This window comes from Onychostruthus taczanowskii, unplaced genomic scaffold, assembly GCF_017590055.1.
Source record: "Onychostruthus taczanowskii isolate IOZ18803 unplaced genomic scaffold, ASM1759005v1 scaffold40, whole genome shotgun sequence".
In the NCBI taxonomy this organism is placed as follows: Eukaryota; Metazoa; Chordata; class Aves; order Passeriformes; family Passeridae; genus Onychostruthus; species Onychostruthus taczanowskii.
In genome coordinates, this window is record NW_024501460.1 from 6,336,498 (window position 1) to 6,362,710 (window position 26,213).

A 26,213-nucleotide genomic window follows, 5' to 3' on the forward strand; every position below is an offset into this window, starting at 1 on the left:
TTAATACACAGAAATATTTTCCACCCAAATTCAGAGCAACCACCTCATTTACTCTCCAAAAGTCTATAGCCTTGCAAGTCAAAAAGATCAATTTTTTAATATTAAAAAATCATGCAAAAATATAAATAAAAAAGCTGTCTAATTTTGTTACATGACTAAGACATAACTTATGCTTTTTAAATTAGAAATAAAAAACCCACAACAAAACACAATTTACCACCAAAACAGAGATGTATGAATAGGAACAAAAAAACCCCTTTGTATGTTAAACTATCAGATTGACCAGTATATACAAAAACCAATCTAAATACACACTTGGCAACTGATTAACACTATGTTTCCTTTGTTTCTTTCATCTATTTTAATTATGTTAATAATGTAGAATAAATCAGAACAGTGTTTCAAACAAGAGAAAATAACTAAACTAGATTTCACTGCTGCTGGATGTTAAAATTGAAGTCTGTCTTGTAAAGACTCAGAAGTCTACATTGAAATTAAAGTGAAAACTTGAATAAGTTATTTATTAACAATAAACCTAATTAAGTTAATAAAACTGCCTTCTAACACCAGCAGTCACACCTTAGATCAAAATAAAGAGCCAAACAAAATCACCTTGTGCACAAGTTCTGACATTTAGATCTTTCTTACTGAAAAGCACATGTATGTTGAAAAACTAAACAGTAAATGTTTTAATACATAGGCTAAATTAAAATTTGCCCCTTGCAAACAATTAATTCTTTTTTATATTTAAAACTGTAATAAAAAGCATATGTATTAGGAAATATCTGATAATTATAGGACAATTGCTTAAATGAGCAAGGCATAAGCGTCTTCCACACTGACAGAAGCAGAGTACCACACATGAATAGTATATTTTTCATATTTTTCAAAGCTTGCTCAAAAGGCAGGCTTCTTGTCTTTATTCAAAATTCTTCTTCAGAACTGTTCATTTAATACAGTTCTTCTCATTCTTGTATTTTCCTATGAATTTTGTGATGCAAGAAATTGCTGTCCCCAGTACTTACAGCCAGATGCCTGCAGAGCTGCCAATGATAAATAATGTCAAGGTTTTTGGATAAGATTTTTCTAAATGTTCTATAACTTACAAGACTTTAGCTAGTCAAATTAATCATGAATGTTCAAACAGACAGGATTCAAAGAAGGTGGTAAAAATAGGGAAAAATGCTTAAGTGAGTTATTTACATGGCATAGCAAACTCTGTAGACAGAAACCTACCTGCATCTTATTTCCCCACCCAGATTATGCTTCACTCATTTCTCAAATTTTGTAACAGCTCAGGATAGATTTTTGCCTGCATCAGTTCCACTTAATATAAAAACCAGTTGTATTTCCAAATCAGCTGTCATTTTACGAAGCAAGTCAAGTGCACTCATGTGGGAAAAAACATTATTTAAAGATGGAATTATAAATTAGTTAATTTGTGTAGTTTTTCTTTGTGCGTGAGTTTTACTGATACGGAAAAGGAAACAAACCAAAAACCAGACCGGAAAACAGCAAATTCTCTTACTGCATTGGTCTACATGGCTCAGCAACAATATTGGCAATAAGTACATTACATTTCTGTACAGGAAATTAATGTGGATTTCATTCATTTTCCTGATGATATAGACCTTGACTTTTGAAGCCCTGATTCTCAGAAAGAAAAAATGTTGGTAATGCTGTCAAGGCATAACATTTAGGTAATTGCTGTGCTACTCAGTGGTATTGCCTATACATAGCATTGCCGGTAGTGTACTCCAAGAATTCATATATAACTTCTGTAAGCTGTGCAAAGAAAGCAATCAGTGATATTAATAGGCTGTTATCCCTAGAGGATGAAAGTGCAAGATTGAGGGGATTTCTTAAATTACACAGCAGCCTCTGGTAAGCTCACTTGTCTAGTGAGTATCAGATTTCTCTGTCCTTTTATTTGCACTTCAAGCCTGTCTCTTGTTTGAATAATCCTGTGCAATCCATTTATATTTCTAAATAAAAATAGATTAATTATATTTAATTTAATTTCTAAATGCTACCCTAATTTATGGTTTTAACTTGCTCATCCAGTCCTGGCTTCTCACCTTGCTCCATCTCGACTCCTTGCTTGATAACAAGTCTTCATCACAAGCTTTTTGTTCCAGTCTCTCTCTCTCTCTTGCAGTTACATTATTCCCTATCTCAGCATTAACATCCTCCTCCTGAAAAACTCCATCTACCCAAAAGCATTATTTCCAATAGTCCAGATCAGGTGGCTTCTGCAGAGAACTGTTCAGAAACAGCTGTAGTGTTGAAGCTCTGGACTGGACAGGAAATTCACCACCAGAAAATTCTTCATATTGTTCCTAACCAAATCATGAGTATTTTCATACACATTTGCAAAAGATGTGTCATGGCATCAACATGCCCCCAGTTCTGGTCAGATTTTCAGTGGCCAGATGGCTTGAAAGTTTCAGACCGAATCAGGGAAGTTATTTACCTTTTCCTTGTCTTTTACATATGGACAAATTGATGTTTTGACCTCCTCATTCCCTTCAGAAAAAGAACTGTTCTTGTCAAAGTTCACCTTTTTACTACCATCATTAGTACTGTTTGAAAGCTGATGCAGAAACAGCACATAAAAAACTTCATGCCCAACTCTAATGTCCTGGCAATCATCCAGTCAGGATACAACACTACACATCACTGATAGCATCATTCAGGAACACAGCTGAGGCCGAAATAGTCTCCCTTGCCATGCCTTTTTCTTATAGTTTTAAAAATTAAGACTTTGAAAGTCAAAATCCAAACCAGGAAAATGAAACAAATCAAATATTTACAATTTGCAGACATAAAGATTACTGAAAACAGATAACAGTTTCCAATATACAATTTTTTCTTAACAAATCAATATGTCACTGTTTAAGAAATCCTTGAATGAACAATGTGTTTGACTCAAGTTAGACCCACTCCTCGTCATATGTATGGTATTTCAGTTTAATAAAGTAGGTATTTTCAATGCTGTTGGAGATTAAGCGTAACATAGAGCCTCGTTTGTTTTGGGATTTCCTAGAAAGAAAATAAAAAAGATAGCACATCTACTGCAGTATTAACTGCATTGTTTCGATTATGTATGAGTATATTTTTTCAATTAAAATCTTACATACAATTTAAAGTTGTTTGTGAATACCAGTTTATTTAAAAAAATCAATTCTATGGCTCTTGGGTGATCTTTTTTTCTTTTTTTTTATTGAATACTGGAAAAAATCTGATTCTCATTTGCCCCACAAAGAGGCTTTTTTCATCCAGTCCTTTTCAATTATGAAGTTCCTCTACCTTCATGAAGAGGTTACCTATTAATCACTTACAAATTTTATCTTCAGAGCAACAAGTATTTCCAGGGTCAATGAACCATTGCTATAATCAAACAAACTGAAGGTCCTCAAAGCTACTCTTTGTCTGGGTTTTGGCTGGGATAGAGTCAATCTTCTTCCTAGCAGCTTGTATAGCATTTACTGTATTTAGCATGAGAATAATGTTGATAACACATCCATGACTCAGGTGCTGCCGAGCAATGCTTACACTAAGTCAAGGACTTCAGTTTCTCATGCTGCTGTGCCAACGAATGGGTAGGGATCCATGAGACTCTGGGAAGAGACACAGCTGGGCAGCTTTCCCTGACTGGATATTCCATACCACATGACATCATGTTCAGTATGTAAACTAGGGGGAAAGCTGGCTGGGGGCAGGCTGGGCATCAGTCAGTTGTTGGTGAGTGACTATTTTTCATTTGCATCACTTGTTTTTCTTTCTTCTTCCTTGTGGTCTATTTATCTCTTTGTTATTTTCCTTTTCATAAAATTTATTATTATTATTTCATTTCAATTATTAAATTGTCCTTATCTCAACACATCTGGTTTTTTACTTTTACCCTTCTGATTTTTTCCCTCATTCCACCAGGGCAGGAGAGGTGTGAGAGAGCAGCTGTGTGATGCTTAGTTGCTGGCTTGTGTTAAATCATGATACTTCTATACCAGTAGTCAACAGAGTTAACATTTAACAGATGTTAATTAATTGGAAAGGTAATTAATTATCAAGGTGGAGAAGCACAGAAGTAGTGTCTGTATGTTCCTTTTTAACATGTCTAGCTTGGGGATTAATAAAAAAGCCCCAAATGACTTTTCTACTATTTTTAATTGGCCAACACTATGATATGCAACCTGAAGAGGCGTCTCTAATATTCACTGTCTTCACTTCAATTTTTGCCACAAAGTTACAGAGAAAGTACGTTAAACCAAAATTAAATTGGACAACAAGAAGGCTGAGGCCTACCTGCATTAGAAATGCAATATTCCCTTTAAACAAAGAAAAGACTGTAGAATTATCCTAAAGGCAATGTGAAACTAGAAAGTAGATGCCAATGCACTAGATCAAGAAATGAGCATATAAAAAGCTGACACAATGTCTTGGTTAGCTGGTGGGAATCCAAATGTGCCAAGTGAAAACATAGTTCACATATGATGACAAGTTATGTATTATTCAAAAACGTTTTTGAATGTGCAAGATGAGTATCTCAGTTATTTCCGCACTACGTTGTATCACAGCATATATTCTGAGCACAAAAGTATTAACAAGAGATGGAAGACACACTTCTATCTAAAGTAATAAACCCTAAGATCCTTTTGCTTTTGAGCAAACAAGCACCTGCAGCTCTTGATTCACAGATTACCAGTGTGTCCCTTGTAATTACCTCCATATCCAATTTTCAAGTACCACAGAATGTTTACCAAGTCTGCCACATACAACTCCATTAAAAAATCAAAACAAGAATGGACAAATTGATTAGGACAAGATCATCTTCAAAATGCCATGCAATATGTCACTGCAACTTATTTCTACCTGGTATTAACCAGGCATTTATGTGATAAGGAATTCAAATGTATCAATTATGCACAGGACAAATTAAGTGTTCAAAGGGCCTAAGAGTGCACAGTATTCACCGCTGCAAGAAGAGACAAATTTACATATTTTTATATATTATGCTCCTTCAAAACAGAGGACATTAAAGCATTTAAATAATGAGTAACATCTCAGTCATTTTAAACACCTTATACCTGCCCTTCGATGGTTTAACATTCTTTGCTGAACTACTGTTATAATATGCATTTTCTCATAATTTTACCTTTCGAGAACTGTAATTACATCTATTATCAAAGTAGCCAGATTCTATTGGAAAATATCCCAAACTACCTTAGTGAATTTCATAAGAAAATAGCAAAGATGGCTTTTATAATTCTTTCTATTATATACAAGCAATGAAGCAAAATAATCACAAAAAACAAGTATTAAAGAGATTATCAATAATGAAAGCAGCTTTAATCATTTGGGGGTATTTGAAAAATGATTTAGGAATTAAGCAAAGTCTGTGAGAAAGAACTCATAATAAGAACATGTCAAAAGTTAAAAACACAGACTAGAAAAAAGTTTTTAATTGTACAGTATATTTTAGCTCCTATCAATCACTGTTAAAATCATTTGAGTTTAATAAGCAGATATTTACCTGTTGGAATGAGACAATCTTTCCAATCAAAATATCCTGCATAAATGCCAGGTTCTAATGACCCAACTATTGGATCTGCCTTGAATTCAATGTACATTTCAAACAGTCTTTGATCCAGCTCTTTCAACGATTCCATACTAACCTAAAAAATTAAACAAAAAATGAAAAGAGAAACAACATAGTAAATAGTCATTAACTAAAAGAATTTAATCACATACCCAAAAAATAACATCATCTTTAATTTCAGCAAAAAGCAGCAATTACTGACATATTTCAATTCATAATTACGTATATAAAAACTTCAGAATTTCCATATTATCTGTCCATCCCACCCAGTATAATTTTTTTTCCTGATTGTATTCAGCAGTAGACATTTCAATGAAAAATACAAGGAATGCCTAAGCAGGCAGATCATTCAGTAACTGTCTACTGGCATAATTTTTTTCCTGCATGTCAGGAGGTGTTTATCTTGCAAAGTAAACAACTGAATTTTGTGAAAGCTTTAAAATATACCCATAAAAATTTCAATCCTTAAACATGAAGATTTTTGTAAAATACTTTAGCTTTATCAATTTTAATTTTACAATTTCTCACTATATTAAAAAAATACATTATTTATTTAGAAGTCTCTGTCCTCTGAAATTGAACCTATGGACTTTCCCTCTCTACTTCAACAAGTGTCTGTACAAACAGGAACAGACGGTGCTGCTCATTAGCATCTGCAGAACTCTTTAACAGCTCTCCATGCGCTTCTTTGTAATTCACACAACTTAACCACACTGAAAGCTAAGGGGATATGGACAGTTTGTTCATTGTATCTGAACAAGTTTAAATTTTATACAAGGCTTTTTATTAAACAAAGGTACCCCCTGTAATTATAGCTTCTACAATGATTCTGTAACACAATGCATATCACGAAATGTTGAAGCAGAACACTAGTATCTAAACATGGTAATGGATGCTAAATGCAAATAAAATGAAATTAAAATTAAGATCAAAATCTCACATGACCTGCTGAAATGTATTTACTTTTATAAAAAAGAGCTTAAGCAACACAAAAATAAAGCTTTTCAACTAGTGTTCATTTTCCTCAACAATTAGGGGAAAAGGCGCACACACACATATATATATGTATGTATGAATAATAATTTCCAGAAATAAACGGGTTTAAAAATGAGTTCTGCTTTAAAAGCAGGTCTCTAGATCAGACTGGGATTTCACAAAAAGAAAGGACTCTTTATCATTCCTTTCTAAGGATTTAATACTGCAAACTGTAGAATAAGGGTTGAACCTTATTTACTAGAGGAATGTCTCTAAATTGTGCTCTACTCTGGTATTGCCTACATTGTTAAATAAAGAGAAAAAGGAACTGCAATATTTGAGTCAGGAACTGAAGCAGAGATGCTTTCAGGAAGGAGATCACAAGTGTAAGGGAAAACAGTTGTTATTGAGTTTAAAGTTGATGTTAGGAAAGTTGGGATGGTGAAGCTGGTGCTCAGAAAGAAGACACATGACTTCCCTGCTTTTCTAGGTGATGAAACTTCTTTGATTTGTCACAAGAGGATCTCTATCCCAAACGAAAGCTCTCTACAGGGCAAAAGAAGATCAAGCCTATTTTCTTTCTCTTTTCCTTCTACCTGACTGCCTATTTTTAAATAGAAGAGTACACTTAAAAAGGTACAGAAATCTTGCTCTTTTTTCCTCTTACACACATATCAAGACATTTTTCACTTCAATTTCTTATGATTAGGGAGAACAACAACCCTTAGACCATTCCTATTTAGCTTTGAACTAGTGAGAAAAGTAAGTTTGAGTGCAAAGCCTCTGCAAATATACACCCATTCAAAGAATCCGTGAAAAAACTGCTTGCTTCAGTGTTCCTCAGCAAAGTGTTTTAGAATTAAGTAATTCGACCGTCCACTTTTGCAGTCATTCAGTACAAAAGGTCATCTGCACATTCAGTACAGGCTTTTTTGTTTCATAGGAGTTCTCTTCAACCTGTTTCAAGTCCAATACACAATTAAGATGTGGTAACCTGGCTTTTCAGCTGGTGGAAAGATTGCAAGAAAGAATGAACAATTAATCTGAAAGTAATTTTGAGCCCAGGATTGGGGGAAGGATGCAGAGCAGAAGTCCTTAACATCCACTATGTATACCCATGTCCCTGATCCTCAAGTGGGCTAAATGCTTACAAAAATAGACAATTCTCACATTGTTGCCTTTCTGCTATGAACATCCCTGTGACTACAGTTTTCATTTCTTGCATAAAGCCATTTTGAACCTCTACTCTTTAAGGTTATCTAATTATCAGAACAGTGGAAACAACTTCATTCAGAAGCTTAATCAATAAGCTGGATGAATTTTATGGGACACATTTTTTTTCTACTTCCTAAATGACTAAACTAATGATAAGTTGAATTAAAGAATCTTCACAGAGAAGTACAAGAGTCATGAATATGCGCCAAGGTAGCATGTGCTAAAAGCACAGTGTAACGTTTGGCTGCTTTACGTAATTTTGTATTTGGCACACTAAGAAAAAAATCTTGAAATAATTTTCATATAGAATGTAATGAAATGTTCTTGGCTCAGTTATACCATTTATAATTTCTGTACTTCAGAATATTAGATAATAACAATTTCCCTACTAACAAAGGCAACTTAAAAAACATACAGCGCAGTGTAAGAACAGATAGGTTTTTAATAAAACACACTACCAAACTCACTTTAAATTAAATTTATAAAGCTGACAGAACTTAAAAGTATTATTAAGTTTCAGTCTTTTCAGATAAAAACTAATATTTTTAAAAAATTGCCAATTCTTTATTACAACTTTTTAATCTAATATTTAAATAAATTTTAAACTTTCAGAAGTTTAGAAGTTTGGTTTTAAGCTTTCAGAACATAGGTGACAGAACAAAAAACTGAAACAAATCAACCCACCCCTCTAAACATCTGTGAGCTTCCAACCTCATTTAAAATTAATAAAGGGCTCAAAAATTGCCCTCTTATGATGACTATCTAATCATCCAAATCCCCCTAGCTGGCATGACCCATTGATGTGTCCCACACATGCAGTATTGCACCAGTCAGAGTTTTGAAAGGGTTAACACAGATTGGGAATTAATCTGCCCCTTCAACACCTGAATTTGGTAATTTATAAATGTACCAAACTTTTAGTGGCAATACTTTGATGTGGCTGTGCAAGGCAGGGTGTTGAACACATACATAACAGATGTCTTAGCTGCTTCCAACTGTACGGAGCTCAACTCTAAGTAGCAAAAAAATGGCAATATCCAGAATAATTTTCTACATTGTACTAACCACACAAATCATAGAAATTCCTTTCAAATGCTATTCAAAACTACTTAGGCTGTAGAAATTCAAGCAACATTCAGGCATATTGGGACTAAGGATGTACTACATAGCTGAACAATCAGTTTGAGTGAAATACGGTACTCTGTACTGGAAAAGATAACACTTTACTTCCAACCAACAAATATTTCTGTAAATAAACTAGCTTTATGGTCCTAAGGATTAAGTCACAACATTTCTCATAAGAAGTGATTAATCTTTACAAAAAGGCAGGAAAATGAGACAGCTACTGCCACCCACTTTGACATTTTCGTTCTTTGAAAAAGAAAAAACAACAAGAAAACCCCCCCCAAAACACAACAAAAAACCCATGAACTAGTTTACGGACAAGAGCTATCAGTAATGCAGATTTCCAGATGAAATAATTTATCAAGTATATTCCTCAGATAACAATCTTTTACTCTCTGCATTGAGAGAACACAGTGACATTAAACAGCCTTACTAAGAAATCAGATAAGCTCTGCCATTGAATACACAAGTCTTGAGCAAGAGCTCGCATTTTCTATACCAGCTACTTAAGCCCTGTATGAACACACAGAACCATATCCTTGTTGTTGTTATGTCCAACCAACACTTGGAGTCCCACCTATTTGTGGAAGGCTCACCCAGGAGTCATTCTGCATGTTTGGACACTTGCACCTACTTTTCAGAGAAGGTAAACCAAATAAAAATCTTCAAGCAATGCTGCTTCATTCCAGTGCTCTCACTTACTTGAGTTATTTTATCAACACCTTGGAAGCCATGTTTCTCAAAATGTTCAGCTATATTTAGGAAGGTATGGCGCTCCAGGTAACGGCAGTTACTGAGTGCAATTAAAAGTCTCTGCTCCTAAAAATTAAGAGAAGAAAGAGCATAACAGTTGAAAAAAGAAGTATCATCATAACCAACACTGCAAATGCATATAGAGTATTTTACTGACTGTCTGTGCATAATAAACATTCTCATAAATAAAGTAGGGTTTACAAATACTTTTGTCAACAAATTACTGAGAACTGAATGAATATCAGATATGACGATTGAACATGATGCTTCCTCTTATAGGATCCAGAGCATTAATTGGAATAGTTATGACTAATACAGAACTGTGGCTAAGACTTCTTTACAAAAATTGGGTTTGGACAGCTTCCCAGGAAGCTGTTTCTGGATTTTACTTCGTTTTACTTCAAGAAATATACTAAGAATTATGACCATCATAAATATACTAAGAATTATGACCATTATAAAATCAACTGAAGATCATCTTCACTTTCCCATGAAGCCGGCTAAAACAAGGGAAACAGGTACTGAACAAATGCACTCACCAACTCTAAAATACTAGAAGGTTCTGAACTACATTATGTAATTTCAGCAGTTCAAAGAAATTCTAGGTTGTTATAACTTATGTCTGTTCTTCAATGATATTTTTAACTACAAAAGAGTCAAATACATTCTGTAATTTAGATACTACAATTGCCTTTCCTTGATCTTGATATAAGATATAGCTTCTAAACAAAGAACCAAACAAGACAGAACTACTACTGAAATAGATTAAATAGATTGCCTCTTCCCCTCGCCTCCTTTTCATTCCAAACTATTTTTCTACCTCAGATGAAAGTTAAAAATCAACTGAGAAAATATTTTAAAAACAAAATTATTTTGGTGACAGTAAAGTCACCATAACAGCACTGATCTGATTAAAAATGGTACTGGTTTTCAGACCCAGAACTCCTGACAGTTTTGTATTTCAGTAATACGATGACTAGGACTGAGAGTTGCCTTCTACTTTAAGTTATAACCAGGCAGTATGCAAACTATTCGAAAAATGAGAATTTAAAAAATACAGTGACCGATCTTACTCCAATCACTCACTTTCTCTGTTCTCATTCAAGAAAGTGAAGACAAAATGTCTTGTGATTTACATAAGAAAATAATACCATGGAACCATGGAAGCCAGACACTGCCTAAAATCACCTTTTTTTTTTTAAAGCATTTATACCTATGACATATAGGAAGAAGCCACAAGTCAACAATTACTACCAAATCTGTGTATTGCAAGAATAAAATGATATAAAGAACTAGTTATTATAGTCTACAATTCAGAAACTTGCCCCAGTTTGGCAATCTGTGATTCTTTATTGTAGCAGAAATGCTTATTACTCTTGTAAATTAGCAAAGCTGGGCTTCTGACAACATTTAAAACCTCTACTAAGGAATATTAATTTCACAAGAGGTTCTCAGTAAGTTTCTTGCAGGTAAAATCTACATTTTTTCATCAGCTGCTTAAATGGAAGAAAGTACATTAACCAAAGTGTCAAGAATGTTAAAAATCTTTTTCCAACTTCCTAAAAATCCAAAATCAAACAAGCCAAACAAATAACCAATACTTATTCTCAGTAAATTTTCTGGGGGAAAGAAGTATTACTGTATCTTTGTGGGTTCCAAAAAGTAACTAATAATCAGACTGATTCTAATCTGAAATAAGGTGATAAATCAAAAGTCAAATCCCCAGCTGACTTAACACCAATGCTATTTCCACTGATTTCTGTGATGTCATTTTAGTTTCTGAGGACCTGTTTTCAAAAACAATTTTCATGAGTTACCTTAACAAGGTACACTAAGATACCATAAAAACCAGTGCTTTCAACAAGAGAAATGCCTATAGAATAAAAAATTATTCTCTAGAAAAAAAGAAAACAAAATAAACAATATTTGCAATATTGCAACAATAAAAAGGAGAAATATTTTCACATCAACTTTTAGATACAGAAGCCAAACTTACTGAAGAAAGACTTGATTCTTCATGAATGCTTCCAAACAAATCTGGAGACGAAACATCAGCTGAAAGACTAGGAATATTGTTTAAAAAGTGAGTATATACAAAGGTATAGTGCTTTTTATTATTTGATACATGGTGAATTCAAATCAACAGGAATGAAATGCAATCCTATTTCAAACCCCCCTTACATGAGATGACAAAGCAGTTCACGTTGCTCAGTTTTTCCAAGATGCCCACAAAGCCTGCAGGAGGAGCCTGGTGGTCTGATAGCACTATTCTAGCTACAGATCTTTCCTTCCTAAAGCATTTTTCTTTTCTATAATTTCTCTGTTTTGCCACACATTCTGTTTTCACACCTATCCAGCCAATGGTCATCTGAATAGGAAGAAAAAGAAATTTCATTAAAACCAGAGTTAATTTGCCCTTTCCAATCCATATTGCTGTATTTGCCAAGTCTCTGGCTTTTCACAAATGTGCCTGGAAGCTCAGGCTGCCCTGACTTGTTTTGCTCTCTAAAACAAGTGGCTCATAAGACTTTATTGAGCAAACAACTTTCATTAATTTAGCAGAAGTACCAATACAATCAGTAAAAAAATAGAAGGGAAGAAAGAAAGGCAGGGGATGTTTCACCATGACTGGACATTACTTATTGACAAGTACAACTGAGTCCATGTAAAGTCATGTCAAAACCAACACATCTGTTTCAACAGCACACAACTTGTGTCACTGAATAAAAGGGTATAAGTAATGTAATATTAATTATCTTGTATGATCTTTATTACATGATGCCACACAACATTTTGACACAAAAAGTACCTGCTCTTATTTCAAAACATCACTTTTCAGAGGCAAAAGTATTCACAAGAAATATGAAATACAGAAGGGATAAAACCACAACCCCAGTGAAATGTAAGACTTGCACACACAATTGCAGAATACTACACATAAATCTTATTTCTTTTTACTTACTGTGATGTATCTATATCACCATCAGGTTTAGTGCTTAGTTGTTCCAAACAATCTATAAAGCCCTAAAAAATAATAAAGCAAGATCTAAATTTTCTGCCAGAACTAAAAAACGTTCTCAAATTCACTTTTACTACATTCCATAAAAGCAGAGCAATCATCATCACCTGGTTTTGTCTTAAACCTTACATAAATATAGTACGTTTAGTTGCAGCTTTTGAATGCATATTTTCTGTTTTGCATGCATCATAGTGTACTTGTAGGAAAACAGTAATTTTTAACCCTGATAAGTAGTTTTCATGAAGCATGTTTAAAATTATGCAGTGATAATTCACTGATTAGCATGATTAACAGTTTTTATGTGCTCAATCTGAACAGTGGATTCCAAGCAAAAATTGCAGAAGCCTCACTATATAATCCTTTTGTTGCTTTGGCTCATCATTTCTTATTCGAGGAGACTCTTTTAAAATGGCTCAAAAACCTAAAGAATGTTATTACGAAATTTCAAATAAATGTAAAAAAAATCAGATTTTGTTACAAAGAACACTGTTTTCTGCTACAGGAATTAAAAGCCAGATCCTCAGCTGATGAAAACCAGCATTTCTCCTCTGACTGCAGCATATAGATGTTAGATGGCATCAGCTCAGGAAGCATCAATTGTCAGTAAAATCTCGAACAATCAGTAAAATATTTGAATATGTCACTTACTCTCTCAGGATTTGCCATCACCGGATTGAGTTAGTCAGCTCTACCTACTTTTAAAGTCAAACATTTCTCAGAATCCCTGAGTGTACCACAGGAATAACAGACTCATCAACTTAAGCTACCTTTTGGGAGGTGGGTAATATACAACACACACATTTTTGATCATCACTTGTGTTGACTATTTCATACTTCAAAGTGATCAAGATACCTGCATGATCCCAATGCTTAGTTGGCACACGTCCTCCTGTGTTTTCTGATGCTGGAAAACCTGAGGATGCAAGCACATTATTTCAGCAGAACAACTTCACATGGCCTTATTTTCAAGGAAGGCCTGAATAACTTATCCCTAAAGAGATGACACAATTAAAGGAATGGCTGCTAGGACACTGTTTTCTCATGGATCAATTTCAATTTTTCTCCATCCTAAAAATGGGAGAGACAATACAAGTCCCAGTAAACAGTTTGATAGGCATGAGGACATAACACAGTAAAAGGAAGAAAATACTAGCACATGTGGTAGGCGTCATTGCTGGCTAATGGAATTGCAGCAAAAGCTCCCAGGATATTTCAAGATCTTCATGTCCTAAAAAGAAGAATTCATGCAGATGAATTCACTGCAGATTCTTTTGAATAATGTTCATTAAGAAAACAGACCAGCTAGTCAGAAAGATTAATGTAAATGAGGAGAGAGAAACAGTATCTATACACAGGGCCCCAAGGGAGTTTGGAAAAGCGTTAAACTCCCTTAGAAAGAAAACATCAATGTTTCAATCAATCAGGACCTCAAGGTACTGAGTAGATGGGGACAAAAAATTGAATTTAAGTTCTTCAAGTAATTTGGATCTAACACTGAGTGAAGAGTAACTCCTAGGAATGGCCTCTCCCTTTTTTAATTTAGATGTAATGTCTACTGCTATGTGAAAAGTACATGAGTAGCATTTTTTTTTCCAGAAGAACAGTTTTAAGGATTTAAATAGAGGTTCCATCTGCCCCATAAACACAAATTACCCTTAATAAATGAAGCACAATCAGAAGCCTAAGAGCTAGCACAAGTGAAAAGGTGTACATGGGAAACAAATACAGAGGAAAGTTATACCCTTGGATCAGTCTCTGAAAGTTCTTTTCACATAAATTACTATTGGGTTTCAGAAGAAGAACAAAAATGAAAGCATAAATCAAAACTTACACTGGCTTCTCCAGGTTTGCAGTCCAACACAGTTTTAAGAGATTGCAAGGAACGAATAATGCACTGTTCAAACTGGGATGGCTGAAAGTCAAACAAGTTGTAAACTGCAGATAAGCATGTTAAATATACACTACACAAATACATAAAATCTTATAAGGTGTATAGTAAGCTCTTGATTTCCAAATTATCCCAAATAAGGAGTGGGAGGGGAAAAAAACCTAAATAATCACACTTCATGTATTACCAGAGGATCCTTTCATAGTGATGCGCTTTTGTATGTAAATTATCTACAGACTTATTACCATAGATCAATGCATGTTTTTTTCTCTGAATGAGACTTTGATATCCAACAGCCTTGTATAAAAGGCTTAGGAAATATTTTTATTTCTGTGGTAGTATTACAGATGCCTGTTGACACACTCCCTCCTCCAATCCTTTATCCAAGATGGAATAGAATTTCACCTTGGATGACCAATATTTCTGCATTGCATTTCAACAAAAGATTTCTAAGAAAATCAGACTGAAGCTTGCTTCAAATGGAACAAAAAACAGTTTGAGGGGCTGTTGTTACCTTCAGGTTTCCAAACCTGAAATTTGAACGTCTGGATAACATGTATCAATTTCATCCTGAAAGTTCAAACAAGTTCACAGCAGAGTCATTAGTCACTTTTTCCTTGTCTTTCTCTCTTCTCTGATAAGCTACACTTCAATTCTTTAATGCATCTGTCTGCTGGTATTGGGCAGGAACCTATTTGTGCAGGGCAACATGAAGCAGTCATTGCTCCAGAAAAGCGAGACATCATCTTACTGGATTTGGGTCAAAGAAGTGGACAAAAATGTTTTTAAGTCCTGTAAAGTTGCTTTTCATTCACTAGATAGTTTATGGCATGCCAGCAACTTTAGGCTTAGGAATAATTTTTATTTCTGTAAATGATGGAGGTGGATTGGAAAATTGATGCTCACATGGCAAAATAAAAAGCATGAAAAAGCCACTAAGACAATATGTATTTAGTATTTTTGGATCCCTTAAAAGAAGGCCAGCAGTAAAGTGCTGCTCTTGGGTTTTCACTTCCACACTATAAAACATCACATCTCAGGAGAGGAAAGTTGTTTGGATATTTGATTCTTTGGCTATTACGAAGCTGAAAAAAAAACCTAACCCAACTTATTTCTGTACCTCACAGTTGCTTTTACCTGGTATATAAATACTGGAGATGTCTTCAACCTTTCCTACAAACTTAAAATAAAGTTTCTACCTCAAGCTTAAAATGTCCCCAAAGAGACTGCCTGATCCTTTCTTATACTGGTTAACCTTTGCTCTAATATTACCCCAATAAACTATACTTTAGTAGGTAAACAATCTCTCTGTGACAAAACACTGTCAGCTTCCACTATTAAAATTTGGCATGTTTCAACCATGGCCTCAAAAGGTATCTAGTGAAATACAGTATACAAGGAATGAATGGATGATTTCTAAGCACAAAAATTACTTGAGCAGTTTTTTTAATACGGATGGGTTAGGCTACAGCACAAGCATAAAGAAACAACACTTCTGTGGGAGAACCTTCCCCCTGCTTTCATTCAGCAGATAAACACGGTGAAAAACAGAAAAGTTAAGGGACTTGCCCATAGCAGCAGCAACTGAAATCAAGACCAGAAGCTGTAAATGTGGTTATAGTACTACAATTGACAAGAACACTCCTTCTTACGGTATGCATATTGTGACTGCTTAATGTCCTCCTACTCAACTTCAAACACGTATTTATAGAAGCAAATAAGAAAAACTAAGAAAGCCTGTGGAGCATTCCCTTAGATAACATACACAAAGCAACTGTCCCTCCCACAGGCCTTTTCTGCTTTCGCAGATTGCATTTAAGTCACACCTACAACACGCTTGCTGTGTTTTAGGCATTACTCATTACTGTTTATTTCCAGAAAGCATCTAACTAATTTATCTGAATTTGGTTTCAAGTCACTGGTTGTTTGCATGTAGGCAATATCCTAAATTAGTTGCTTTTCAGTTCAATTTCTCATTATAACATGTAAGTGACCTATTTATTCAGCTACAGACCAACTCCATGTAGTGTGCCTACTAAGTAATGAAGCATTTCGATGTGAACTGAACTTGTGACCTCAAGTATGACTTTTTACTCCAGTAAACCATTCAAAGAGGTAACCATTCAAACAATTAAAAAAAAATTAGCGCCCCATATTTTCGTATTTTAATAAAACTACAGACACCAATATGCACCCACAGATAAAGTCCAAAGTAATTCAAATTTTGGAGAACGCAGAAATCACTTTCATTACACATGCAAAAGAAAGAAAAAATCCAATAATGGCAGTGCCTACAAGACACCAAGTATACCCACCAACGATGTCAAGCCTTCATTGTCAACAACCCAGTCCTCCTTTTCAGCTAATCTCTTTATATCTGTAGGACAGAGTAACAGGGGAAGCATGGGATGGGAGGGTGGGGAGAGAAGGTATAAATTTTAATTATTAAAAACTCCTTGAACTTGAAAAGAAACCACAGACACTGGAACTGCAATGACTAGGCATACAAGCAAATAGCACTACAAGCTTCAAAGCCTTCAGTACTCTCAAATGACTAAGAATGGAACTCACACATGGTGTGCTGCTGACACCACACAGAGAAGCACATCTATGACACATGGCAGGACTTGCATGAAGCACATAGTTTACTGTAAAGCTTAGAATTAAAGGAATATTGCAAAGGCTTTGGCTTTTTGTTTTGTAAATTTTTAATCACAACATAAAATACTTCAACTAAGAGCCCAAGTCTCTAGCCTATAATGCTCTAGCTCTTAATGAAAAATTAAAGAAAATCTGCATAGCATTTTAGCAAAGACAGAAAGAACAGCATATAATTCATATTCAGAACTATAAAGGAGGCACAGGATCTCCACTCAGGGTCAAGGATTCATGGTGCTACATTTTCTTCAAAGGTACATGAATGCATATGCAAAAAGCACTCTCTTCTACTACCCAGAAGGTGTTAACTTATGCAGGCTTACTATATAACTATCTATTGGGATGTGAATCCAAAACTTATGCACTATAAAAATACAATTCTTCTATGGATGGCGTGCATCATGCATCATCACTGTGTTTTGAGCTTAATTGAAGTGTAAACAGAACAAAGATTAACTGTGTGCAGTTTGCGGGGCTTTGACATACAGTTTTCCCACACAGAAATTGCTCATCATAAGTGCATGCACATCACAAAACTCCCTTTCAAATGATCAAAAATTTCAGTGAATTACCATCTCTTCTAAAAATCCAAGAAAAAAGGATAACTAATGCATGCTAAAAGTTATCTTCAAAATCTTAGTGCTTTCTGTAGCTAAATTAAGAAGCTTAGTTACAGTGTCATACTCTGCAACTCTCACAGAAGTATAGGCTCAATGAGGATAAAAGGCATTAAGAGATTGTGTAGAATAATGACTCTGTTCACTTTCCTACTTAATTCAACTGATACTCTTCTAAGGGTTTAGATTGCACTGGTCAGCCTTTACATGTTTCTGTGGCTGCTCACTTTTGCATTCTGTTCTTAGCTGATACAAATACAAAACCCATCAAATTTCTTTCTCATATTTCACTGCTCATCAAATTCCAGTCAAATACATTCATGTAAACTCCCTGTCTAGTCTGGCATTCACATAATTTGTCTTTCATGACCTTTATGACCAATGACCACATACAGGAGGGAAAGAACACAGACTGCCTCTCAGGGCCAGTGTGTGTACAAGGTGTTTATCATAAGACAACAGAAAAATTTCTGTGTGTGGGCAGGTTTATCATCTTTGAAAAGCTAAAGTGCTCTAATGAATATTTTAACTACATTTGAATATTTTAACTATATCTGAATGCTTTTACCAACTTACAACATGCAGCAAGAGATGGGACTGAAGTTTATATCAGCACTCTACTCGCATTTCAGAGTTATTAGGACCCCTCAAGTCCAGGAGGAGCCTTTTTGACTTACATATTGCAGATATAGCTACTTCTGAGACACATTTACATAGCTCCTTATGAATATCCATTACCTGTACTTTCACTTGTTCCCCAATAGTAAGAGTTTTTTCAAGGGCCTAATTAACCTAGTCATATGCAGAAAAAAAATCCCACTACCTTAAATACATTCCAGAAGTACAATTTTCTTTAGTAGGCAAATAAAAAAAAGGGGCCTGCAGATAAAGCATGCAATACAACAGTACAGAATGAGAGTTATGGCACAAGCAGGCATCTTTCCTCATGCTTGATGCTATAGCCAACACACAGAACTGCTTCACTGACACAGGATGGAAGCAGCAGCCAAGGAAAGCTGCTGTTATGGCTAGACAAAAGAGAGCTACATTATCCAGCCAATAACACATACCAGCATCCCTAGGGATCTGCTTTATTTTGATTCAAGACAGAAAAGTATGAACTGCTTGTATTAAAAATTAAGATGCAGACAACCACAAGAGTTTTTCCTACACAGAATGCGTGGCCAGCAATCAGAACATGCGGAGCAGAATCTCTGCATGTGAACAAAGAACTGGGCTATTGCCTTGGTGCAACAAGTAGGTAAAACCAGTAACACAACAGATTTTTTCATCATTGGTCACATATTGGAGCTCTCTGCACTGTGCTGGAGAAGCTAGGTAGGTAGCTAAGAGATTCGATGAGGACTGTGAAGAAAACAGCTGAGAGCTAAATACTTCCTTCCTTTGAAACAGCAGGACTCCCTCACAGTTGCCAGACAGAAGAATAAGTCAGTCCAATAAGATCATCCTCATATCACAAGTAAAAAGAAAAAAATCTCTTACACCATTAAGAAAAAACAATTGAACTCAATTCTGCTAAGGGTTGAAAGCAAAAAAGACTTTTTCATACTTTATGTGAAATTTGAAACAGTGACTATACTTTACAGAGTTTTAAGAAGACAAGACAATGTATGAACTTGTTCAGCCAGCTTGCTTGATATTAATGCAGAAAAAAAAAGTTAATTGTGAAATGGGATTTAATAAAACAAGAGCCAAGAATGCAATTCATATCAATATTGTAACAAATAAACCATAGATAACTAATGATTTGTTGTCACCAAAAGTTTAAAAACTTGCTTGATATAGCCACCTATGATTGGTATACTTAAGCCCAGAGTAAAACTCTTAGCTTACATAGAATCATATGCCAAAGATTAAAAGTGACTAAATTGTAATATTAAAAAGCCATAATTTTTTTTAACATTGAGGGTAAGTAGCCTTTTGGAAAAAAATCCCATGCCCTGCTAAGAGAATTAGTAGATCAATCTGCCCTGAGGTTAGGAGAGACACTTATTTCCAGGAGATCTACTTAACTGAAATGTAAGTTTCAGAGTTGAATGCAAGATAGCAAGAAGAATGGCCTCGGATGGTATAGAGTCATATTAGATTTAGAGACTGTGTTAGGGCTTTCACAATCCAGACATTTATGGCAAAAGTTGTGTACACAGCAGGAAACCCTGGGGATTACAATGTTAGTAAAAAGCCCTGGAAACTACACAACTAATATAAAGGCCTGTGGGTTGTTTTTTTGGGCTTTTTTTTTTTTTTTTTTCCCTTGGGAGTGGGACACTGCTTATTTAATTCTTCATGCTATAGAAAACCTCAAGAAAGAAAATATATTCTATTTCCAACATGGAAAAGCTGCATCGTGAAATAAATCACTTGCATTGTAGAACTATCTCAACTCAAAAGAAACAAGTCTGACCTACTCTATTTATTGGACTGAAGGAAGAAAATACTCATTACTTATTTCTGGCAGAAAAATGAAGTATTCCAGTAACCTTCATGAGAGACTACAGAATGAGGTGAGTGCACCGCCACTACAACATCTGTAACAAACACAGTTATATGTCAGACCATGGTTTGGCCTAATAAGGGACACAAAGAATGACAATGAGCAAGGGGACCTGCAGCCTTCTATTACCTTCAGCTGTGTGTTGTAAGGTCACGATAATGCAACGTACACGAAGGTCCAGAATAAGATCCTGGATGATCTGAAGCATGTCATTGGGTATCTCGAGTGCAGTAAGAGACTCAGAACTAAGCCTAGAAAAGAAATAAAGTTAGGAGGAAGTGTAAATCTGAAGGTTATTTAAGCTGATATGACTACATTGAATTTTTCAGACATTTTCTGCATAAATAAATACAACAGCTCCATTCTTGGATTATCTTTGAAAATCAATTATCCCATTCTGAGAAGATTAATTATTTATCTAAATAAGAAGATGGTAAATACAGATTTATTTTTCTCTAAGATTATAAAAATGTCATCACAGCAACATGCCACCTTTTTTCTACCATCTTCGTACACTTCCCTGCTTGATCTCCTGTCCTATGATCCAAGAATAATTCTTTTGGAGCAGAAATAACTTTTTTGTTTTGTTTTTAGATAAATGCCTAGGTCAAATACAAGATCCACAACTGGGTTTCTGAGATATCTTTTTACTTGCATGAAAACAGTAACCACAATTAAGCTGCCAGAAATGGTGATGTGGCTGTGCATCAGATTGCTAAGAATATACATATTCAAGGAGCCAAAATACTGCACCACAGGCAGAATAAATTAATTCACTGTTTTGCTTCCAACTCTGACCAAGCACAAAACACTGGTACTACAGGTGAGGATGGAGACATTAATTTCTGTTTTTTTCCTTTAGAAATAGTAATACAGCAGCTACTTGCAAGAATTAACATTTCAGCTTTCAACTAAAAAGCTGCAGCTGCACTCAGACTTAGGGGCACAGAGGGTTGTTCACTGTTTTTATCCAATTCCTGGATATATAAGCAAGGAAAATTCAAAGGCAGTCACTGCCATCTGCCCTACTGCTCATACTGAGGCAAGTACAAGTAATAGGAAGTGCCAAGGTGGAGGAATAGGAAGGCACAAAGCAAACAGGTGGAACATTTCCAATCATCCTCCTGTAGGCTCCAGTTCCATTCCCCTGGTACTGGACACAAAGCACAAAACTCCCACCATTAATGAGGCTGCTCTCCACCCAGCACAACTACTGAATTAGTAGATTAGAAAAATCTGTACTATCTCAGCCAGCCAGGAAACAGAATGTAAATACCCATCTGTGAGAAATGTAAGTTACTTTAGACTGAACAGAAGCCCTGTACTTTAGAGTTGATTCCACTGAGCACACAGCTGTCACATCCCTAAGATCATCCTTTTTCTCTCATAATACACCCTAACAAATACATACCTTTCATACCTTTACAGTAAGGCAAAAATCTTATCAGCAACGGCTCACTTGATTGTATAGTTCTAATATATTCTCTGGAACCTATTCATACTGGGCAATGACAGGATGGGGTACAAGAGAAAAACTGTGCCACCACCTGTGTGATACACACAAATATGTATGTGTGATATCAGCTGTGTGAGACATACAAAGGAGCAGAAAAATTAAGATCACGTCACACAGATGTAAGGACAGCTCCTTGTTGTCTAATGCTGTGAGTTCTAGCACTCTTAAATACAAGCAAAAAACAGTAAATCATTTGTGAGATGAGAGAAAAGAGTAAAATTCTATCATGTGCTTCATAACGACTTTTAGTTATGAACTATGAAAATGAGGCTTAAGCTCTTACATAACTTTGCAACAAATAAAGGTCTTAGGCAATGTGTAGACTCCTCTTGGTAACAGCCCACCTTCATCATTAGCGAGTCACAAGAATTTTGTCAGACTGTCAAAGTGTGGGGGCTTGAAAATTAACCTACTTGCAGCACTTGCGCAGACTTCTGACCTGGTCATAACTGATCAGTACTCCATGAGGACATGTTCCATTCCTCTTCTCCAGATGCCCCTTTTATTCTCTACTTTTGATCACTTTGCAGTAAAGTCTAGCCCACTTTGCTCAAGTGCCATCACTAAGAAAACAAGGTGGGGAAAGGAGTAGGAAGGAGAGAGGATTTCCCCAGCTCTCAGTTCAGTTGTTCATTACAATGGTAGTGCCCAGAAAGCAAAAGGAGATTCTCTGAAAGAGTCTTCATGTTGTCTGGAGCCTCAGCCTGGATCTTATCTCAGATGGCAGGAGCACAACTAACCTTTAGAGAACCATTGCTTACATTTCCAAGCCAGTACTAAAGTCTAGAATTTTATAACTTGAGTGAAACTCATGGCTTGCTTCTCATAAAAGGGTGCCCCTTTATATCTCTTCACCAAGTCAGTTCCTTCTTAAATTGAAAGTATTCCATAAAACACAGCCAGAATAACAAACTTCACATGGAAATATTTTTCTATGTGGTTACAGATAATTTAAGTGACAACAGAGTGACAGAAAGTGTTAAACAGACTTGACAACAGGTGTGTATCACCCCATCCACACTAAGAATATCTACACGATTATACCCCTTTCCTTTCTTCATGTGTGCTTCGCCTGTTACCTGCTTTGAAAACTCAAGATAAAAAGTACAGTATCATACCCAGGTATTACTCAAAAGGAGTAGTTACTTTACAAAAGGTAATGACAATTCTTGTAGGCCCCACAGACATATGCAAGCAAATTTTGTATATTAGTGAGTCATTTTGCAATTAATAACACGTACATCATTAATTTCATAAAAAAATATAAGCTGATTGACATTATAAGCATCAGTATCACCTTCCATTAAACAACTCTAATGGTAAATTGTGATCTAAGAATAACTACAGTGAAAAACATATTTTCACCCATTTTGACAAAGATAGAAAGACATGTAGCAAATGCAGCAAGTAATTGCTTTATACTCTAAAGAATTTAATCGTGTTTCAGTCACTGAATGCCTATGCTCTATGCTGTGCCAGGCAAATATTTTGTTCAAACTTTTTCATAAGACGCTATGGGAAAAAAATGAATATATTATTATGTAATAAGACTATATCATGAGACACTGATAATTACACTTGCACATAGAATCCTAAATCTGACATAAACAACTTTTTTTTTGCAATCCTATTTTTGAAAATGTTAACATTCTGAAAATTCAGGGTATTTAACACAATGAACAAAACATTTCGTCTTAAAGCACACACATTCCATGAATAGAATGATTTTATGGGTCCAGAGATGCATTTACCTTACAGTCTGGATAACATGTGTTAGCCACTGGCCAGAAAGTTCAGATTTCATCTCCCAGCCACCATACTGTCTTAATTCTCCTTCTCTGAGGCTGAATGGAAGCAAGGCTCCACGTATAAGTTTTACCAGAGAGTGCATCACTTCCTGAATCATTTTCTGCATCAGAAGAAGGGGAAGATAAATCAAGGAAAAATCTCTTCCAAGATGCTTAAGCAGCCATGAACTTGCTACATACAACAGGAGAAATGTTAGATATACAGGTGGCTCCATATGGTAGAGAACAGAGGAAAAGGAGGTATAAGGGTACACAAATTATTTAGGAAATATTACTTTATTTTTATATTATTTATTATAACATTATTTATTAGGAAATAGACATATACAAATGAAAGAAATAAGGGCTCTCCCCACCACATCTCTCCCAACTACTTACCTTGAAATCATTTTGCCTTTGCCTAGCATTTTTCTTTGATCTCTCCATTTGGCCAGATTTTTCAGCAGTCTTGTGAAAATGAGAAAATTGAAAAGTGTAAGTATCTTATAACCACTGTTAAAACAATTCTGAAAAAGGGGGTTTCAAAGTAAAGAAGTGAAAACCAATGAGTTTATGATGTAATTATAAAAATGAACTCAGGACATTTCAGTAAGCAAAGACTATATATATATATCTCAATAAACTCAACTTACTGTAGCTAAGTACCCTTATGTTTAACTCCAAGGAAAAATGTGTGCTTAAGACAAAGTCAGAGACAAGCATAAAAGTAGCTCAAGCTGCACAAACTTCCTGAGGTTAAAGTTTTCTCACTACAGTGTTAGTGAGATCTAAAACATATATAGTCCATTTGTGCATCAAATTTACATGAAGAAACTGTATTTGTTTAGCATGGAAGCTGAGCAGAGAAAGACATCAATGTGAAGTGGGAGACAAATTTCAGAACGAAGGCAATTTGGAAATACATCATGTGAGGGGGAGGGTTGCAGGGTTTTTGGTTTAGGAACAGTATTTTGTTCCAATGCTCTTTAAATAGTTCTACTAATTGTAAAAGAGACTGCAAAATAAGCAGCAACTTTATTGTCACTTCTTTGAGAACAGAGGAACATGAGTACACTTTGCATGAGACAGTTACAGTTGAAGAAAAACATGATTTGACTAATAGTCTTCCTGTTTGTAGTTCTACCCTTCTGTGAAGAGTACTGAGATCTCAGAGTAAATTACACTGAAAAAGTTACTTCAAATCCTAGGTGAAGTGCAGATGTTGAATTTTATACTTAGAAAATCTCCTATTTTATGTTTGTACAGCAACATCTACTGGACAAGAAGTGCAATAACATGACAGGAGTGTGTCCTCAAAGACAATCAGTTTACTTTCAAATGATTCATTTGAAATGCTCTGTTTTTCAAAATCCTTCTTTAGTTAAAGCATTTAAGATTTTTAAGATAAAAGAAATATTTTGAAGTGAGCAAAAATTAGAGAAAAACCAAACTGCTTAACAGTTTTGGAAAATACATAGCTATAAAACTCTTGTACATTAAAGCTCTGCATTATACCATTTCAGACAAGGAGAACAACCTTCAAATTATTGCTGCATTTAACTCCCACTTCTCTGTTCTAAAGCATTAAAAAGAAAGTAAGTTGTATTCCTTGAAATTTCAGATAGCAACTTTAAATTCACACTGGTTTACAGCTGGATTAAACAAAGCAATTCATAGATCCTTGATACAAATTTTCTTTTTTTCAGTGGTTTTGCTGAAGACCAATCTTAAACCTTTCCTGCACAGACAGACCAAAACTATCTTGTGGTGAGATCAACGGTTACTACTCACATTTGTGACTTCACCTAGAGTGATTCAAAGAACTCAACTTTTCAAACTGTTGAAATACCACACACATCTAACTGACAATTTTTAAGGCATAGAGCTAATCTCTCAGAGGTAAAAAGAACCCCCTCCCTGCCAAAACCCTACAAACTGAACAACATAAAATACATCTTGAAATGCATATGTAGAGATTTTCTTTCTACATTTTTAAATGCCTTCAAGACTTAAATAAGCTAACTGAAAATAACCCTGTATACCATTTTTAATAGGATGCTTCTTAAAAAAAACGTAGCAATTGCCTTGCTTCCTGAATGATGATATATACCAAGCAACATAGTAAAAGAATTTTCTTTGTGGACAATTAAAATTTGTACTGTTTCTGACAGCAAAACACAAACTTTCAGTCTTGAATGCATTGTGATGACAGATATTCTTAGGTGCTCTAGAAGTCTTCCAGCTTATGCCACCCCCTCCTCTCACCCATCCTCAACTGACTGTGGCATGCAGCGCACACAGGAGGAATGGATTCCTTCCTATCTCCCCAAGAACTTCTGGGGCTTCTGTAGGAACCAAAGGTGTGGAAGAAATCAAATGTGTGGGGATTAATTTCTCAGAAGTTCAGAATTAGGCCCAAAGATAGAAAAGCATATGTACCTTACAGACTAGCAACAAAACTACCTCTTTTGTTTTTTTTTTTAATGCATTGATACAGAGTTCTGTTCAGGCAAGACAGAAGATCACTACAGTTTCCACTTGCAGTC

The 26,213-nt window shown here is 35.2% G+C and overlaps 1 protein-coding gene across 1 annotated transcript in view; it reads right to left on the reverse strand.

The window, feature by feature from the left end:
• Window positions 1-26,213, reverse strand: part of EXOC2 (exocyst complex component 2) — a 111,319-nt gene that overhangs the window by 29,893 nt on the left and 55,213 nt on the right. Inside the window, exons 13-22 of the mRNA XM_041413223.1 lie at window positions 24,067-24,135; window positions 23,632-23,789; window positions 20,494-20,615; window positions 16,890-16,951; window positions 14,518-14,598; window positions 13,540-13,599; window positions 12,630-12,691; window positions 11,664-11,730; window positions 9,617-9,733; window positions 5,534-5,675 (exon numbers count right to left, since the gene is read on the reverse strand). Coding sequence (XP_041269157.1) covers window positions 5,534-5,675; window positions 9,617-9,733; window positions 11,664-11,730; window positions 12,630-12,691; window positions 13,540-13,599; window positions 14,518-14,598; window positions 16,890-16,951; window positions 20,494-20,615; window positions 23,632-23,789; window positions 24,067-24,135 — 940 coding nt within the window. The remainder of the gene's footprint in view (window positions 1-5,533; window positions 5,676-9,616; window positions 9,734-11,663; window positions 11,731-12,629; window positions 12,692-13,539; window positions 13,600-14,517; window positions 14,599-16,889; window positions 16,952-20,493; window positions 20,616-23,631; window positions 23,790-24,066; window positions 24,136-26,213) is intronic.